The sequence below is a fragment of the Urocitellus parryii genome, chromosome 3, assembly GCF_045843805.1.
Source record: "Urocitellus parryii isolate mUroPar1 chromosome 3, mUroPar1.hap1, whole genome shotgun sequence".
Lineage (NCBI taxonomy): Eukaryota > Metazoa > Chordata > Mammalia > Rodentia > Sciuridae > Urocitellus > Urocitellus parryii.
Genome location: NC_135533.1, coordinates 80,654,731 through 80,675,079, shown reverse-complemented (window position 1 = coordinate 80,675,079; position 20,349 = coordinate 80,654,731). Strand labels below are relative to the sequence as shown.

General features: G+C 38.3%; 1 protein-coding gene across 2 annotated transcripts in view; it reads left to right on the top strand.

The window, feature by feature from the left end:
• The window catches only part of Rapgef5 (Rap guanine nucleotide exchange factor 5), a 228,356-nt gene that overhangs the window by 40,428 nt on the left and 167,579 nt on the right, over positions 1-20,349 (top strand). For both annotated transcript variants that reach the window (XM_077796732.1, XM_077796731.1), the window contains exons 3-6: positions 350-456; positions 5,196-5,317; positions 6,789-6,957; positions 17,626-17,692. In XM_077796732.1, the coding sequence (XP_077652858.1) occupies positions 350-456; positions 5,196-5,317; positions 6,789-6,957; positions 17,626-17,692 (465 nt within the window). The remainder of the gene's footprint in view (positions 1-349; positions 457-5,195; positions 5,318-6,788; positions 6,958-17,625; positions 17,693-20,349) is intronic.

Sequence of the window (20,349 nt, the reverse complement as noted above, 5' to 3'; positions counted from 1 at the left end):
GCAGAGTTAGTATATAAGTATTCTTCAACTTGCTGCAGTGATAGAAACACCATATTTAAAAAATAGTAGGTGTAAAAAAGCTTTGTGTTTTAAAAGGAAATTATTTATAATTATATTTAGGAAAAGAACTTTTAGAATTTGGAAAATAGTTATTATAGCTTAATAGCATAAGTGGACCAGTAGCTAAAATAAAATAAGGTAATTATAGGTCTGTCGCTACATAGGCTAAAATGTGTCTCAAGCTTAGGGATTTGGTCATGATTTTTTATATATAGCATGCTATTGGGAGCTCACACATTGTCGAGTTATTGTTCTACATTTACAATGAATGTTTGTCTTTTTCATTCAGATTTATGGAGAGAATTCTTCATGTGCAGGAAGAGCACTGAGAAATATTATTATCGTTCAGGCTGCTGACCTGGTGAAGGACAGAGTGAACCTTAAGGGGTTTTACAGGTAACACAGTTTCTTAACACCATGTCAAAAACTTTCCTTCAGGGAGAAAAAAAAAAAAAAAACTCACAAAACAAAACAGCAACAACAAAAACCCAGCTTGTGTTAAATTGTGACCTTGATCATAGAGAGGTGGGTCATATCAGTACCAGCAGTGGAGGGGTTGCTGTGTTCTGTCTGTGGAGGATTCTGGTGATAACTTTTCTTTTGTTAAACTTTTCTTCTGTTTGTTTACCGTAAGGCTCTGGTTCTGAAGTTAGGGTACAGAATACCCAGCTACAAGTGTAGATTCAGTTGTGCTTCCTCTGAGATGTGGTATTTTATATTTTCTTGACTGTGTGTTGTCCTGAAAAATAATTAGAAATACAGGTCCCTTCCTCAAGGATTTAATTATGCTTCTGTGGGGATTCTTTGGCGGTCCATGAGCAGAGAGAGAGCTGCCTCACCCTCCAGGTGAGAGTGAATTCCATAAAAGGTACTCTTCAAAGTGGGGAGAGGCAGATTGGTGGAACATGAGGCTTACCCACCCTGCTAGTGAGTAAGGGCAGAGATATAGTCAAGTAAGCAAGTAGGTTCTTGGCCAAGTTTAGAGTAAAACTAGACCAATAGTGTGATTCCTTACAAAGTTTGGAGCACATGTTTGCAATTTACAGAAAGCCAAAAGTGGATTATCAGCTCTTTATTTTGCCAGGTGAAGATATGAAGCCATACCAAATGATACCAGAAGAAAATTATAAAAATAAAACAAATAGAAACTACTATCATTTATTATCACTCTTCTTTAAGAAATGACATTTTAATACCATAAAGAATAGGAACAGTACTCAGAATAAACGTGTACATAAAAAGGAGATGTATTCTCAGAATAAAGGATGTTCTTTTCAGTTAAATAAATTTAGCTTTATGAAAAATTCATATTTATAATATTCCTGTTTTTTCCACTGGCCACAGATGGGAAACATTTCATCATGGCCTGGATTCTGGGGATAGCAATACTTAGGCTATTGGAAGAAGAGGACTTTTTTTAATTGAGGCATAAATTATATACAATAAAATGCACAAGTCTTAAGTATGCATCTTGATAAGTTTTTTATTTATTGTATACTTATGTAATCATTATCTATGTAACCACTATGAAGATGTAGAGTATTTTCATGTCTCAGAAAGTTCCTTCAGGCCTTTAAACAGTTAGTAACTTTTCCTTGCAGCCAACCATTTTTTTTAATATAAAAAATTTGGCAGATTATGTATTCTTAGGAGCCATTAATTAAGAAAATACAAAGTGTGGGGAGGAACCACAATGAATTAACCCTTTAAGGTTCTGTATTAAATCACATAAGGCTTTATGTAAGTTTTGAAAAGATGCTATCGGCTAAACATGACCTGTTCTGTTTATGAACAATGCTTTTGCATATTTGGATTCATGAACATCTTGAAAAAGCTCCATTATGTCCTGTTCTTTTCATTTGAAATTCATAGCCCAAAGTGTGAGAATTACTAGTTCATAGCCCAGGCCACATCATCAGGACAGGAACCAAGAGGGGCTGTGGTGGTTGGACTACTTCATATAGAATCTATTTCTGTCTGTCCGTCTACCTGTCTTTCTCTGATTCATTTATTCAGTAGGTGATGGTATCAATTTTGGGCCCATCTGACTTGTTAAAAAAGTAAAATCATACCTGTGAGTCTTGGGATCTAGTTGTGAGTAAGCTCATAGGATTCCTTTCAGTTACTGCATAGGCTATGTGTAAGAGCTATCAGTGTTCCTATTGTTATTTTCATTTGCTGAGATCTCCATGGATATAGATTGAAAAGGGAATTGGGAGGTGTATGTTAATCAGGAAAAAGAGCCATCTACCCAAGTTAGAACAGTTAGAATTTAGTGAGAACAGAGCCTAGAGTGTGTGTTTTGCTGTGATTGGAACAGAATGACTTTTCTTTTATAATCTAAAGACTGATTAATGTACTGAGTTTAAAGATGAAGTGCTAGTATGATTGCTTTGAGTGGATCATTTTCATTTGTCTGGTAGTAAATTGAAGTAAAGTGTTCTCCATGTGCTATGTAAGAATTCACTTTCAAGACTTTGAAAAGTTTTCTATTCATTTCATACTGTAGAAGGAGTCCCACTGGCTTCTGAGACTTCATTTCCTTTGCATAAATAAGTCACTAAATACCACCATCCCACTTACATTTGAGGTTAGCATATGCATTACTGTTACTTAATTGCTAAAATTGTAATGGGAGAGAGGAAGAGGCCAAGAAAAATGAATTTTCCACTCCAGAGCTTAGTAAAATTCATGTTTTGTTATAGCAATCACAGAGCTTTGCAGGTCCAGCACCTCTATATCACAGTGTTCCTACCTAGAATTGCAACTGTAGTTAGATCTGCATGTACCAGGAACAATTTCTGGATTGAATACAAGTCTGAAAATACACTGCGGGTAAAAACTGCTGTCAGTAATGAAGTTGCTCTATTCCAACCATCTCTGTTTGTTTTCTCACTGCTTTTCCTGTGCTGAGATGATGATATTTTGACCTGATTATTGCAGACTTGGTCAGCAATTCAGGGGTCTAGGTATTAAATGCAGAGGCGATTTGCCTCATTTTGTTTGCTTTAGTGATATTAATGATAGTGCTTATCATTATCCCTCATGTTTTCCCTGGTATAGGTGGATGGTTGAAAGTGATTTAAACATATGATAGAATTAGGGGAGGTGTAGAAAAGGATCATATGCAAAGGAAACAGTAGCTTATCTGAAGGGGAAGCACAGTATCCATTAAGATTGTCACAGTAATACCATGTTCTAGACTATGGGCTTAGAGCCCTGCCCTCCAAACAGGTTGAGCCTTTCCCAAAGAGAAGGGAGAGGTGGGGGATTGGGGCTTTGTGGTCAACAGAATCGCCTGAGGGCTGATTAGGAGTGGGGCTCTCAGGTCCCACACAGCCTTTAGAATCTGTACTTTAACAAGATTCCCCTTCCCTCCCGGATGACTCCTCAGCAAAATTCCGAGAAGCCTGGTCTACATCACCCTTGCACAAGCAGATGTATCCACATAGCCACCTTTTGCAGTTTGGTGGTTTGTTTAGTAAATAAATGTTTTATTGTGTGGTTCTATATTCCAAGTGATGTCATACACTCAGCAGGCTGAGAAGCTGCATTGTTTTGAGAAAATGAATTCAGATGATACAGCATTTAATCCACAGGACAAAATTGCTCTCAAAGCCAGAGACACTGGTTAATTGAGAGAGGCGTTGAGGAATTAGTTAATTAATACTTTAAACCTTGAACATCAAAGGTGTCCTGTAAAATTAGAAGTTAATATCAACCATTTGATCTAATTGCCTCTTTTGTTGATATCTGTTTTCTCATTTTGTTTAAAAAAACATCTGTATATTTGACTTTTAATCTTTCTGTTGTCTTCATGTTAACTTACAAGTGAACATGTCTGAAACTGGCTTATGTGCCTTAGATTATCTTTTTCCATAGTGACACTTTACCCCAAAACATGCTTCATCAAAAGCTAGAATATCTGACCAAGTATCTCAGCAAGAAGTTCATTACCTATTTTCCTTTGTCCCTGAAAACATAGCACTTCATAGCAGTCCTATGTATTGTCAGTTAGGTATGATTCCAAGGTATATGTGACCATGCCAATCACGAGAGATAGAAAAAATGTACTTATATTTTAGGAATACAAATAAATAATGACATCTCTGGTCCTTCAATACTGACTGTAGACTAAAGATCCCTAATACATGATGCCACTCTTTTTAATTTTCTTTCTTTTTTCTCTTTTTAACATTTTAATATAATTCCACCCTCTTTTCTCACAACGAAGGGTGGAATTCAATGACATTTCTACAAATGAAGAAGCATATTTCAGAAAGTTTTGTTTTTACCCTGAGGCTGATACTGATGGAAAAGTAGGCATGAAAATACTGTTTGTAGTAACCAGGCTGTGGCATATTGTGTTTTAAGACAGAGTACAAAGAAGGTGTTTTATGTTTGGTTACACATATAGCTGGATCTGTGGACTTATGATCTAGGCTATTTAACTAGATTGTTTAAATTGTATTAGAAAGATGCATAATCAAATTTGTTGCTTGAGACAAATTTTGGGGCTTAATCTTGGAAGAATCATAAATAGAACTATTCTTCACCTGCTGTGGTTACAATTTTGTCCCGCCTTCTTGGAATTATTTTGTTCTCAAAGGGACTAAATAAAAATGTACAAATGGTTGAACCAGAGTTTATCACCACCAACTTGAACAGTGTGGCTTTACCAGGGCAAAAGCACTATGTATATAAAGGGCTGCTAAATTTATTCCTTTATTTACTCAAACATTATGAACTTATTTTGAGAACTTATTTTGTGCCTCAGGCTTTTGTATTTGTTGGGGATTCACAGTAAGTTGTACAAAGTCGCTGTTTTCCTAAAAATTATTTTCTGGAGGCAGAAACAAATATTATTCACTTGAAAAGATGTAGGATTACTACATAAAGGTAATTTGAAGAAAAACTATAAGAGGATTTAACTCTTAAGTTTTCCTAAGAAGTGATATTTAAGCATTAATCTGAAAGATGAATAAGAGGTTATGTCATTTGTTCTTGGCTTGCTTGAACAAATGTTTAAAAAAGCAAGAATATGAAAGGAAACAACATTATACATAACATATTTATTTATTTAGAGGAAAATATGGGGCCAATTTCTCATTATGAATGGCTTTGCTTTTGTCCAGGAGGAGCTGTGTTGGGTCAGAACTAGTCGACTGGCTTCTTGAACATTGTCCTTTTGTCCAGTGCAGATCTATGGCCATAGGAGTCTGGCAGCTCCTACTAGACATGGGAATCATGTCATCAGGTTAGTATTATATACTTTATTAAGCTGTTTGACCAAAATATATTTGCGTTTCTAGAGGATGTCACAACCTGGATGGAAATTGTTTTTGAAGGTAAATATCTACAATCATTTTTATTTTCTAATTAAAAGTACCAAGTCATCTTCTGATTCACTTATTTTTATTCACATGTTCTAAAAGAATAATTAGGAACTTGTTGATTTAGAGACTAATACCTGTAAAAGGTCTTTCCCTCACCCTCTCCTTTCTCTACTCAAGATTCTACTCACAAAGTTTTTTAATCAGTGACATCTTTAGTTGCTTGCTCTGAATGTATTATTTATCTTGCTGTACTTAATCATCAGAAACTGATTTTGTGAGTGGGACGTGTATGCCATTTTAACTGACTTAAGTAATCATGAATGCTTCGAGATATGACCTATGAAGATTAGCTGTTTAAACAGGATAGAAAATAGATGTTAACTCGAATCTAAAATAGATGGTGATATCTCTTTTCTTAGTCGAGCCCAGGGAATTGAAAGATTAGAAACCTAGCAATCTGGATTCTTTAGTGCAAATCTCTCAGGTGCTGGCTCATCACTGAGAAGTCTTTTTTTTTTTTTTTCTTATAGGTAATGAATTTTGAGAGCATACCCCTGGTGCCATTGTGAAAGAGTGGTACAGATGGGGACATGGTTGTAATCTTCTTAGTCAATAATACCTAGCACCTAATACTCTTATTTAGAAAATCAGTTAACTGCTTTTGTGGAATGGAGGTATTATCAGCTCACTTGCTAGGTTCAGCCTTCTGGTTAATAGAACATTCATTTTGTGTTAATATTTTTTTGGAAAAGTCTACAACTTATAATTCCTTCATGTGTGGGTTTCCAACCATGTTTGTAATGACATTTTGGATCAGGCAAGTCTATGTTGCAGGTGCTATCCTGTATGTAATAGAATTTGTGCAGCATCCCTTTCTTCTGCCTTCTAAGTGCCATAATCACAAACACACACTAGAGTTATGACAACCAAAAGTGTCTATAGACATCACCAAATGTCCTCTGAGGGGGGCACAGTCACACCTAGTTGAGAACCATGAATCTTGCTAACTTAAAACTTGCTGTCATGTAGTAACTGGGTGTCAGTGAAGAAATTAAATATATTAGCTTGTTTTTGGACACTGAAAAACATTTCTTGCCATCCTCTTTGAGTCAATATTGATTTTATTGACATTTGTCTCTGAAGCAGAAGAATTATCAAAATCATGTGAATATGCTGGCAAAACTTCAAGTAATCAAAATAGACTAGCCAATAAATCCTTTTCAATTCAATGGGATAGTGAACATGAATGAGCTTACAATGTAGAATCATAGTCTTACCTCTGGCTTCTCCTTAATAATTATTGGGTTTTCAATTTATTGTTTTATTTTGATTGTCTAAACTATATACTTAAAAAAAACTGATCCATATCTTTTTTTTTTTAATTTCAAACAGTGGACCAGCATCTGTATTTTCAAGATACTTATGTTTTCTACCAGTTTTCATCCGATGAATGTAGCTACCTGTACTGTGAATTTGAAAGAGAAGAAGAATGGCAAAATGGCGTCAAACTTCTGTTGCAACTTGTTCCTCTCATTCCTGCGAGAGCTGGCATCTGTGAGCTGTAAGTGGGGGTGATCATGCGCCATTGTTAGATGATTCTTAGAGAATGTGTACTGTGTCCAGAGACTTTGCTGTGCTCTTTAAGATCACTATCCAGTTTAGGAGGTAGTTGTACTATTCCCATTTTTTAAATCAATTTTTAAATTTATATATGACAACAGAATGCATTATAATTCATAATACACATATAGAGCACAAATTTTTCATATCTCTGGTTGTATACAAGTATATTCACACCAATTCGTGTCTTCATACATGTACTTTGGATAATGAAGTCTACCACATTCCACCACACTATGCCCATTTTTCAGATGCAAATTCAGAAAGGTAAAATAAATTGCTGAAATTAAATCCAATTCCTAAATGACCAATGTGGTGTTCAAGTCCCAGATGTCCATGCCTCACCAGCTGTACCACACTGCTCCTGATTTACCATTGCTGTATGAGTAGATGATCTAAATTAGGAATAATCATGATTGGGCTTAAATATGAAATGAAATAATAACTCACTTCTTAACCACCATTCCAAGTCGTGACTTTGCTAAGAAAGAGCTCAGCAGACATTTCTGAAAATAATCTAGATGCAATATTTGGCAAATTAAAACACGTGAATCATTATCACATGAAGATACTGAATCACTGTATGATTAAAATTAATTAAAATTAGAAGAGGCTTAGGAACAAAACTTTAGCCGTGATATGGAGACTTTGCCATGCCTTTGTTTATAGTGATAGTGACAAGCTTATTTCAGAAATGAGTTAAAAATTAAAATTTCAGCTGAAATCTTTTATATACATAGAACATTTCAGGTCATAGAATATATCTCCATATTGTTAACTCTTTCAAGGGCAAATAAAATTGTCCTCATTTCTTAGGTAAAAAAGTAGGTTCAGTTCAGATAGACATATCTGTATAACATAACAGAAGTTAGTTACTCTTATTAATTAAAAGGTGACATTGCTGAATGGTTAATACAGTTTGTTTTTAGGAAATGAAAGTTTCAGAATATTATGAAACACTGTGCTAATAGATTTATTGAAGAGAATATATTTTATGTCAGGTACTGTGCTAAATAAATGCCTTATGTTCTATATTTCACTTTCAGAAGATTTCCATAAGACAGATACTGTTATTATCCCAATTTATAAGGAGGAAACTGAGGCACGGGGACCAGGTAATCAGTACAAGTCACACAAAAGTAGCAAGCACAGAGTCTTGGTGTTTGGATCCATGTCTTTATAGCTCTAATGTCCCTTCTTTAAACACTTGCTATGGCATCCTTGGAAGTTATGGGGCTCATTCTAGTATCCCCTTCTGAAAGAGTATAATCAGAAGCTATGAAAACTGAGTCGTAAAATGGTATGGATTTTCCCACCACTGCTGTTTATAAAGGCCCTTACAATGAGAAAGCAAAGTTCAATATCACTGAATAGGCCAAGTACGGAAAATGTTCTTTATTGTAATGTGCTCTTAATAAGGTCAGAAGCATCTAAGAAAAGGCAAAGAACATGTCAATAAACTTTAGTGAGCTTTCTAAGGAGTGGGATGCTTATAAACCAGAAGTGGTGTACTGGCTTTGACTCGGAGGGACCAGCATTCACTAGTAGCTCTTCTCAACCATTTCCTGTTCTGCACACGAAATGGATATGTGTGCAATCCCATGGGTGTGCCCAGATTAACAGGGACAGGAGGGCAGCAGAAATAACGTTGTAAGAAGTCTTTGTGAATTAACACTACCTCCTTCTTCCCACCTCAGAAAGCAAATCTGAATGTCAGTGGGTGAGATGACAGTCCTGTGGAAAGCCTGAGTCTCTTCTAATTTCTAAAAATGAAAATACTTTTAAAATTTGAGCTCTAATATGAATTGCAGATGAGTTGCATGTTTTGTCACACTGATCACTTTGGACACAAATGTCAGCTTCTGGAGTCGAGAATCACCATAGCATGCCATGTTAATCAGCAAGTTTTTGCTGTTGGTGTGAACATGTGCTTTTGTGAGTGATCACTGACTCCTGCAGACAAACGGTCACTGGGGACCTCTGAACCCTTCCGTCTCCCTTATTATAAGTATTAAATATAAAAAGATAATATAATTGGAGTGGAGAGAGAGAATTTTTTCCCCTGTGATAGAATTATAAATCAATTCGTGTAATGGTAGAATGTAGTTGATTAAATTCTGGGAAGCCAGGATTCTGTTTATGTAGATTTGGAATGAACTATGGTCAGGGACACTGTCCTCTGACATTTGCATTGTCAAAACTCTTGGCGTGGTTCCATACCTATGTTTCCATCCTAACTCCTGCTCTGACCTGCCAATCTCAACCTCTTCAGCCTCTGGCCCACACCAGTTATTCCTCCTGTGATGTGATGCTCTTGCTCTCTTCTCTGCCTCTGTCCTTGTGAGTTAACTTCTACCCAACCCTCAAGGGGGAGCCCAAGTCCTACCTTGACCATAAAACTTTCATAATGTCTCTGATCTGCATTGATCTTTTTTTGGGTAACTTATTGCTCTTGCTCTTTGTAATAAAAAAATAAATAAAAATAAAAACATTTAAATCCACTCTTCTGTGTCACTCTTAGCTGTATGTTGTTTCATTTTGATCCATTCTACTTAAATCCCTCTGGATTCTTATATTGTTCATTCATGTTGTTTATTTATGGGCTGAAAACCTTTTTCTTTTTAATAAGCTTTTTGATATTCAAGAGCTATTAGTGTCTACCTATTAGGTCCCTCTAATTTGCCATCTTCTCTCTGTCTTTCAAATAATTTGAGAGAACCACTTAATGTCTCTATGTAAACACAATTCTGTTCTATACAAATGCATTTCTAAAAGAGAAAAAAAATAAAGGGGATTTCTTTTCTTTTTTTTTTATTTAAAAAAGAATGTTTAAAGTAGGAGGGAAAATGAAGCTGCTTCAAGTTTCCAGGATAGTTTGAGGGAACAAAATTTCTGTTCTAAACAAAATAACTTTTGTACCCCAACTGAATAGATAATTCAAAAGGAGAGAATTGGTTGTCAAGGGGGCTATCCTGGGCAAAGAGAACAGTCATGGTTCCTCATTCAGACTGACAGCCAAGTCAAGTTACCCAGGGTGTACTTTTTCCTAAACTCTGCTCTTGTGTTTTGGGTAGGAGGAGAGGAAGAATCGATGAAGAATGAAGAAGTAACAGTGTAGAGAGGCAGCCTGGTCATTCCTTCAGGACCAGGAAGATGTTTCTCTCCAACATTAACTTACTTGAGGATCTAGGCCAAGAATCTAGGCCTTTATGACAGCTCCCAACTCACCAGGTGTGAGAGGGGCAGGTGTCTGAGCAGACAGAGCCTGTGATCCTTGGATATATAAAAATCTTTCCAGTTACAGAGCAATTGATGCTTATGCTATTATTAAAAGACTTGTAGAGGGTTGCCGAAATTGAACACAGGTTACACTTAGATATGTAAAGAAAAAAAATATAGCTTCTGTGTCTTTTACTAGTGGGGTCTTGTGTTTGTTGTCTATATGAGCCACCATCCCATTGGGTAGTCAGAAGGAGAAGAAGTCCCAAATTTTTGTCCAATCCAGTAAAATCATTTTAATATAGTAATTTTTAAAAATCTTTTTTAAACCACTGACCATGTTTTGGTACAAGAGCTCAATCTCTCAGCATCTTGCTCTGTTCCTCAACTAGACATCATCCAGAGACATGATGAGTGGTGTGGGTCCCTGGACCCCTTGTTCTTGACAGCGGACGACATGGGAGGCTCTCCTGTCCCAGCTGATACTTTCTCTACTGAAAGCGTCACTGTTATGTGCACAGGTCTACATGTTGCCAAATGCAGTGTTTGATTTTCAGTCCTCGTCTTACTTGACAGGCCAGCGTCCCATGGCACACCTGATCACTGCCTTCTGGAAGCAGACTTGCCACTTGGCATCCTTGGTTCTTTATCCCACTGGCCTCTCTTTTGCAGGCTCCCTTGCTTATTCTTCCTCTTCCTATAGCTTCAGTGCACTGATGTCTTGCTGACTCTGGAGAGACTGCCCCATTCAAAGACAGTCAATTTCTAGAGACCACTCCTGCAAGCTTACCTTTTATATGCAGATCAACCAATCCTAGCCCAGCCTTCTTCCACCTCAGGGCCACTTTCCACCTCCCTAATCACCCCAGGCTCAGGTACCAGGCAACTAAGGGCAGCCTCTATGCCCCAGGGCCTGGTGAAATTATTCAAACTAGTCAGATCCCAGCCTGTATATCCTACTTTATCTGGTATGGCTTGTGGGAACCACAGAAAATTCATGCCAGCATTTTTCCTGCCTCCTGACTGACCATATGGCCCCTTGAAGTATGTCATTCCCCTTCCTCTTGGGAACTGTAAATCTTTTCAGCGACAGTCTTCTCTGAATCCAGTGTCCTCTGATTATTCAGGTTGGCCACACCTGAACAATAATAAAACCTGTTTTTAAAATACTAACCTCTAAACACAGAGTGTCCCAGAGCAGTCTTTAGTCCTCTCTGCTTTTCTGTTCCCTCTTTGTATATCCCCTCACCCAGTCATGTATTTAATGTCAGCTCTGCAGCAACAGCTCCCAAAATTCAGGTCCCCTTAGCACCCTGTGAAACATGGCACCCACCCCCCACTCCCACCTCCGGTCTCCCTCACCTCTGCTCTCTTTATGCTCATCCTGCTTAATTTCTCCTTTTACCTGACATGGGTAAGCAACATGAGAACTCCACTGGCAGTCTTAGTTTCTGAAAGATGCTGGATTCACACCCTCTGACTGGGTAGCTCAAGTTCAAGTCTGCCATTCCAATGTCTCAAATCTACCATGCATACTTCTGACATTCTCTCATTGGATTCTCATGACACCTGGATAGAAAGCAACACTGTTCAGGTAAAAAAAATAGTTTTTCAAGTATTTTCCAAAACCTTTTCCATAGTGAAACTCAGCTGAAATTTTGTATTAAGATTTTAGGTGACAAAATTTCCATCTGTCTTTTTAAATGTTTTTATAGAAAATATTACTCTGCTCTTAGTCTTTGTTATTACTCATCACTCCCTCTCCCAAGGAAGCCTGGAGTCCTCCAAAATTTCCATTGTTTATAGACAAGGCTTATTCCACATATGGGAACAGATGGCTTACTCTTTATCAGAGCACATCTTTTGCGGAGGGGTAGGTCAGGTACCAGGGATTGAACTCGGGGGCACTCAACCACTGAGCCACATCACCGGCCCTTTTTTTTTTGTATTTTATTTAGAGACAGGTTCTCACTCAGTTGCTTAGCACCTTGCAGTTGCCAAGGGTGGCTTTGAACTCTGGATCCTTCTGTCTCAGACTCCAGAGCCACTGAGATTATAGGCCTGTATCACCGCACTGGGCCAGAGCACATCTTAAGTTAATTGTACTACAGGAATTCTAGCAAAAATTGAACTTGTAAGTGCTGGGGTAGCTCATGGTAGAGCACTAGGCTCAGTCATGAGTTGAGCCTAGCATATATGAGGTTGATAAAAGGGTTCAAACTTTCAGTCACGAGTTGAGCCTAGCATGTATGAGGTCCTGGGTTCAAAAAAAGGTTTTTAGGATTGGGGTACGTGAGCCTTTGAAATGAATCTGTTTAATGAAATATGAAGTGTTTGTCTTCAATTCCTCAAAATAAAATGTGCAAAAGATATCAGTATCTGATTTTATTTAATTTTAGACCAATATATTACTGTGTACCCTGGACCTTTAATGAAACCTGTCATATTCACAATCTGTCACTGTTTTGTAAATTTCCTCTGTCAGCATAACTAGTCTCTATGAAAAATGATTTTCTTTCAAGAGGTGAACAGGTGTTTGCATTCATGATATCAAGATCTCAAGAAAAATGTAATTCTTATTCTTCTACCATCTTACTTTAAGAAAAAAAAAAGATAGGATAGGAATTTGCTCTGTTAAGCAATATGGACCTCTTCAGAATATCACAGTTAAGGGCAGGGAAAGGGAACAATGTTGATCAAAGGGTTTAAACTTTCAGTCATGAGTTTGAGCAAGTTCTGAGGATCTAGCATGCGGATGGGTATGGATACTGACCATTAAATATACAGTATTTACAGAGATCAAATCACCACCCTGTACACCTTAAATATACACTGTTTATACTCTTTAAAGACGACTTTGGTTTTATCTGAGTGAGATAGGGAGCTAGTCACTCCAGGATTCTGAGTGAGGAGAGATGTGCTATATCTTACATTTTTGCAAGATCACTGTGGCTCTTGGGTCCAGGCGAGAGGTGTGGCTGTGACCACAGTGGTGGTAATGGAGGTGGTGAGAAGTGGGAGATCCACTTTCAAGGAACAGCCAACAGGATTTCAGGATGGGTATAGCAGAGAGTGTGAGGGAGAGGGAGGTCAAGGACGATTTCCAGCTAGAAGGGGGGAGCTGCCACCCATTAAGGAAGCTTGTTCTTTTCTCTTTGGGGGAGGGGTGAGTAGAATGATGATGTATCCAGTTTGATGGTTGGTGGGACAAGGGCAGAGGAGCAAGGCTTCTGCCATCCTGAATCCTTACAGTAGCACCCTTAAATATTAGATCTCAGAAACTTATAAAGACATCGGCACCAGGACTCAGCACTCTCCCTTGGAGAATTAACCAGCTCTGGCCTGGCCTGTTGGTAAACAGAGTCCTTGAGAAGCAACCAGGAGAATTCCCAAAGACAGAACTTGCTGGCTGAGAGCTTCCTACTGGCACAAACACTCAGGGATGGGTCTCCCTTCTTGGGGTGACTCCCTTTCTCTCCTGTCTGTCACTTGCTACTGCTATTAGTTGCTGATTCCCGCCAAAGTTTCCTTGTTTCTTTTCTTTAACCACTGATACACCAAACCCACAGCTTCTCTCTTGTTCACAGCCCCCTTTGGTAATAATGGAAAATATGCAAATATTAGACTTGATATTTTTTTCTGCAGCATTTGTTTCCTTATCTACTTGATCTGATAAGTGAGAACTTTCCTGGGTTGCACTGATGTGTATTTGCACATATAAATAAGACTTTATTTACATTTTATAAGAATACATTTGCTAAGAAAAGTGAATCATATTTGTGGGCGTTTTGACATATAGAGTTGAGTTGGTGGAATAAGGTAAAAAGTCATGGCAGTATGGTAGAAGAGTAGCCAAGCGCTGTCCTCTCTTTTTCTCCCTCCTTCTTTCTCAAGCTCTTTAGCTGTCTGCTTGTGAGGGCCAGTCCTGTTCCCCTGAGCCTCCTTTACATTAGGTGAGATGCAGGTGGCTGCAGGTGGAGGGGAGACTGAGTTCTGTTGGCAGGAAAGGAAGAATGTTTCTGAAGTTTAGAGCTCTCAGCAGGCAGTGGGGATAAACCTGAAGAGTCTGGTCTGGGAATGGCGAGCCCAGACCTGGGCTCTCGAGAGGTAATGTTGGTATCTATAGGAGATTGGGCAGAGGAAGAGAGAATAGACCCAAACAAGTGGATTGGAAGGTGATCAGAGTTATGTATTCACGAGGGGTCAAATGCCTGGACTGTCTGAGAGGCCTGGCAGGGAGGGAGGGACCAAAGGAAAGAGGAGGATGTGGCAGTTGGTCAAGGAAGAGATGGCCATGGTGTGACCTGGGTGCCACAAGGAGTGAGAGGCCCGGAGAGATGGTGTGGGCTGGAGGCAAAGGGGTCAGTGTGAGTTAGGTGCAGTTCACGGAACCTATCAGAGGCTCACATGGGTGAGCATAAAGTTCCTGGAATTGCCACATAGAGTCATTTTGAAGGCAGATGGAGAAACAGGGAAGCTCAGGGGGATTCAGAAGCTAGAGAAGGATTTGGGAGTTCTGGGTATAAATCTAAATCGTGGTGACTGAGGTAGTAAAAGTGGGATATGGGCGGCAGGATAGCTCCCAGGAGATCATCACTCTCTTTCATATCTATTTCCTTCAGAAACGTTTTTGCCAAGGTATGTTTTGTGCTGGAAGAATGATGAAAGATAGTTTTGCTTCTGAGCAGGGACTGAATTATTTGTCACTCGAGCAACCACAGCTCAGCCAATTGCTCATGAAATAACCATTACCAGTCATGTACACGTGTGCTTCCCTTGGAATTTTGAATTTCTTTCAGCAGTTTATTGGAAATAGATTCATGGCAGAATCTGTGCTAGCACTAAACACCTCATGCCCATTAACTAATCCTCCAGGGATCTTTTGGGGTCTGAGAATCACGAAGAGGCAGCACCAACCCATGCTCTCTAAGACAGACAAAGCAGAAGCCCTTGCTTGGTGCCCTTGTCTCTAGGGTGCTTGGCTCTTAATTTCCTGTCAGATCCCTCCGGTCACTTTAGCTTAATCACGTAAGTCTGGTTTGGTAGCTTAGGTTGTAAAGGATTTCAGATAGATAGATCTCTTCTCAGTAGAATTTTAATAATAAAATTTGCTGTTTGACAGACTCATTATCCAGGTTTTTTTAAAAAAAAAAATATGCCAAGGCAGAGTGCTCATTCCCACTCTTTTTATTGGGCAGATCATTAGCAAGATTTTCAGATATCTTTCTGCTGCATGAGTAATTAAGGTATTTGATAACCTGAGCACTGCTCTATACCTGCATCTAGCAATTCTTGTAAAGGCAGTGGCTTGTAATTCATCGCTTTGATTTAAAGCATGTAACTTTTTTTTTTTATTCTTGAAAAAGGGTGTAATAACATTTACAGAAGCAAGAAGCCAATGCTGGAATTGATCCGACTAGCTTTTCCCTTCTTGAAGAGTTGCTGCTCAGCTCTCCTGTGAGCTGGGAGAAACCTTCCTGCCCCACAAGGCCTGTGCTCCAGGTGGCCCACTGCCGCTTCTGAGATTGAAATCAATCACTGGATTGTGATTCTGATAACATGGCTCTACAGGGCAATTACTGTGAAACCCTCCGCATGCATAGAATGTGTCGAAAGGGATTACTTGTGGAAATAGATTTGGGAGACAATTTTATATATTCAGTTGGCATTAGTCAATTTTTTTTCTTTGATCAAACCAGGAAAAAAATGTCATTTGTAAGATTTTTCTTAAGTAGAAAATTTTATATTAGTATATTCATTTGCGTAATGGAAATTTTTTCACAACTTAAGTTAAAAATATGATTTTTTAAGTAAAACCACTTAGGGTAGCAGTATGGAGAGTATTCAAAAGACTGGGAATGAACTACCAACTACCATATAACCCAGCTATCCCATTCCTTGGTATTTATGCTGAAGAACTAAAATCAGCATGCTGTAGTGACACAGGCACATCAATGTTTATAGCAGCACAACTCACAATAACTCACAAGTTATGGAACCAGCCCGGGTACCTGTCAACAGATGAATAGATTAAGAAAATATGGTATATATACACAATGGAGTTTTAATTGACCATAAAGAAGAATGAAATTATGGCATTTGCTGGTATATGGGCGGAACTGGAGAACAACATACTAAGTTAAATAAACCAGACAGAAAGTCAAGGGTCAAATTTTTTTCCTCATATGTGGAAGCTAGAGCAAAAGAAGGAATGAAAGCAGGGTGGCTGAGGGGATCCCTTGAAAATAGAAGGAGTTTGGTGGAGTAGAGGAAGGGGATTGAGGGGGGAGGGAGAAGGGACATGAAAAGGGAGGAACAGTAGCATGAAATTGACCAAATCACACTATGATCCTATGTGAATATACCACAGTGAATTCCACCTATGTGTATATCTATATAAAGTTCCAATTACAAAACAATAAATAAATAGAAGGAAGACCAGCAGAGTGGAGGGAGGGGAATGGGGGAAAGAAGAAGGGAAGGAAAGAGGAAGAACTGGGACTGAAATGGAACAATTTATGTTCTATGCATATATGATTATAATGTATAATTATAATGAACTAGTAAAAACACTTTTAATGTGACTTTTCCTAAACAAACAAACTGATCTACCTTACCCTGTTAGTTATTTCACAAATGCATGGGGTTTTTTGTTTTTGTTTTTGTTTTTGTTTTTTGGCTTTTCAACTGGGCTATGGTCTCGTGACGATAAAGCAGATTTCTTCTGCCGTTTGTATTTCCATAATTTCCATTATAGTATTAGGCCTAAAACATACTATTTCACAGAAAAGTTGTTTAAACTAAAACTCAAGTATAGTGAAAAATTCACATTTTATACTTTTTTAAAGCTTGGATTTCATTTATATCTAGAAGAAATTTTAGCACTTAACCACCTTATATTCTGACGTGCTTTTGTGCATGCCCATATCTGTATTGGGTGTGTCAGGGTTATTCTGTGATATTTGAAGAAAAGCACTCGATCCTTAGAATTCAGTTGGTGCATTTTGGGGGGGTATACCATGGATTGAACCCAGGGGTGCTTAACCACTGAGTCATATCCCAGCCCTTTTTAATTTTTTATTTAGAGACAGGGTCTCTCTGAGTTGCTTACGGTCTCACTAAATTGCTGAGGCTGTGATTATTCTGCCTTGACCTCCCCAGCCATTGGGATTATAAGTGTGCACCACTGCGCCCAGGTATAAAAAGATTTTTACTAATTAATGTTTAAGAAATAGTTGTCTTGCAACAGGATTGTGTTTCTATGGTTTTACAACACAGTCCTGTCACTTATGTCATAATGATGGTGTCATTTGTTACCCTTTATTCCTTATAACTTGGAAGATAAATTTGAGTGACCGAAGTTGAATACTTTGTTTTTTGTTTCTCAAAGGTCTCATCAGAAAATTGAAGACGCCGAAGAAAGCAGTGATGAGATTCTTGCTCGTCTAACCTCTGCGGTAAGGCCTTGCAATTTCCCTGTCTAGAGGTGCAGAAATAATGAGGCTGGGTTTTCCAAGGAAGCCTGTTTGGGTGGTGGTGGAGAGAGAGATTTGCCCTGTGGCTGCTCTTCATTGTGGGAGACCCAAGGCATGGCAGAGAGAAAGTGGATTTGACTTTCTGTGCTCCGATGCAAATGCTTTTGCAAGATTGCAGATATCCCTGGTGGAAAGTTCCTGCAGTCTTCGTGGAGGCATAGTATCTGATTGTTTAAATCCAGTATGATTTAACCTAGGAAAAATTGTGATCTGCTGCACAAAGTACAAAAGACTATCTGTTTTATTATGGGAGAAATACTTTAGGTAACAAAAGGGCAAGATGTTGGTTTTTGTTGGTTGGTTGGTTAGTTTTTGTCTTTGTATTTTTGCAGTACTGTGGTTTGAACCCAGGGCCTCCCACTTGCTAGGCAAACACTCTACCACTGAGCAACATCCTCAGCCAGGACATTGGATTTTAATGTACTGTACTACACCATTGTCATTGTGGTTTTTAAAGCCACTGATTCAACTTGGTAAGAGCATTGCTGGTTGAAGGAGAGTTCATGCCTTTCTTCATAGCAAAAGTTGGCTGAGGTCATTAATCATCAAACCTTTTTTTGACAGGCTCTAGCAATCCTGAGTTACAAAATCTTACCCATTGACCTGGCTATTTGGAAGCTTTTCTACACTTCCCAAAGATTCTTTATTCTGCTTGAATTCCATTAATAAAACGATTATTACATAAAATCACACTTGATTGGGTTATATGTATGGATGAAACTATCTGCACAGTGTTATGCATCAGTTTTGTCACCTGGGCATAGCTTGAAGAATGAAAGTTGTTTGTCCTACTCTTCTGGCATGCAGCTTAGGAAAGTAATTTTTTTATTAGGTATAGTGATGGGTCGTATAAAATGTCACATGAAATGAAATATTGACAGCATATTATGAAAAAAAATATTTAGCATGGCTTCTATTGTTTAAAATATGGACCCAAATGGAGGAGTGCCTATTGTAAACAAAATAATAATTGACATCTTAAAAAAATCACTCACTCTGGGTCCGATACCATGTTATATACTATATGTATGTATGGGTACATGTACATACACATGTGTATACATTCTGCTAAATTACACCACAGTTCTATGAAGTAGCCGGTATTACTTCTGTTTTGCAGATATGAGATCTTGTAGAGGTTAAGTATTTTCACCCAGCTAGAAAGGAACAAAACCAGAAACTGAGCTCAGAATGTTTTCTCTCCTAATCAGGTTCTCTTAAATGTCATTTCTCATTTTTTTCATAATATAGAACATTTATTTCAGAAATGGTAAAGATATGTAAGATTTGGTTCCTACAGCCATACCAAGAAGGCAAGACAGGTAGATTAGAAAATTGACACAGGATATGGTTGGAAACTGAAAACCAGAGAATGTGATATCTAGATTTTAAATGCAAGAACAGTTGCAGAGGTGACTGTACCACCACTGAAGACAGCAGAGCTTTGAGCAGGTGATGATCTTGGAGATTTCTTCTAGCTGCAGGACTTACTGTGGGCAGGTGTGGGAATAAGAAGGTGCAGTGGGAAAATAGTACACCCACCTCATTAGAGGAGAAGGCATTAGTTTAAAAAATGAAAGATTTTTTTTAACAACAGATTAATTTGATGAAGTGAATATTTAAGAAAGAAGAAGGTTGGAAGAAGGGAGACAGTTGGAGATTGAGGAAAGCCTAGGTTATGGTAGATTTTGTGGAAATCAAAAGAAAGACAAGTTCAATAAGGAACATAAAGAATTCTTAAAAATCAGTAGGGCTAGGTAAAGGTAGAAGGGGAGTCAGACAAATAAAGTTCCAGATTCTCGTGCATGGACACACGTTGATGCTTCTAAGAAGTTGAGTAAAGTATGTGGAAAGGGAGATGATTTGGGGGTACATACTGATGTTTGTGGAGATAAGAACATACAAGTATTCAGGGAAAACCAGGAGACATGAGTCTGGTGTTCACAGAGGTCAGGGCTAAGTCCTTTGAAGCAGACAGAGACGTCACAAATGCAAGAGCAGAGTAGAAAAAGGAGTCTAGGGAAGACCCACAGTGAGAGATCACCAGGGAGAGGAGAGGACAGGGAGAGGAACAACTGGGTGGTTTTTACCCTGGAAATCAAGTTCAAAAGAGTTCACTATGAATTTAGTTAAAGTAACCTAACTGGGAAAATACTTGAGCTGAAAGACTGAATAAATCAAGGTAAATAATAAGAGGGGCATTTTTGAATAAAAGGACAGAGGAGACATTTTCATCTTTTCAAAGGATGCTTGCTTAGCCTAGAAGAGTAAAAGACAAAACAACAACAACAACAAAAAAATATGTGCTGAGATTGAGGATCTTTTTTTTTTTCTAATAATGTGACTTGGTCAAGTTGAGCTGTTGGGCCAAACCATCTCTAAGGTTTCTCCAAGTTCTAAAATTCCACTGGTCATTCTGTTAGCTTTTATTAAGGGACTGTTGTGCTAGGTTCACCTCTTCAGAATGTGGTAGCACCTGTTGGCACTGGTAGATACATTTTAAGTTACCCAGGTGCTAACCGCATACAGCAAGAGAGATGTTTACATGCATCACCCAAGTTAACCATTTTCCTGTACTA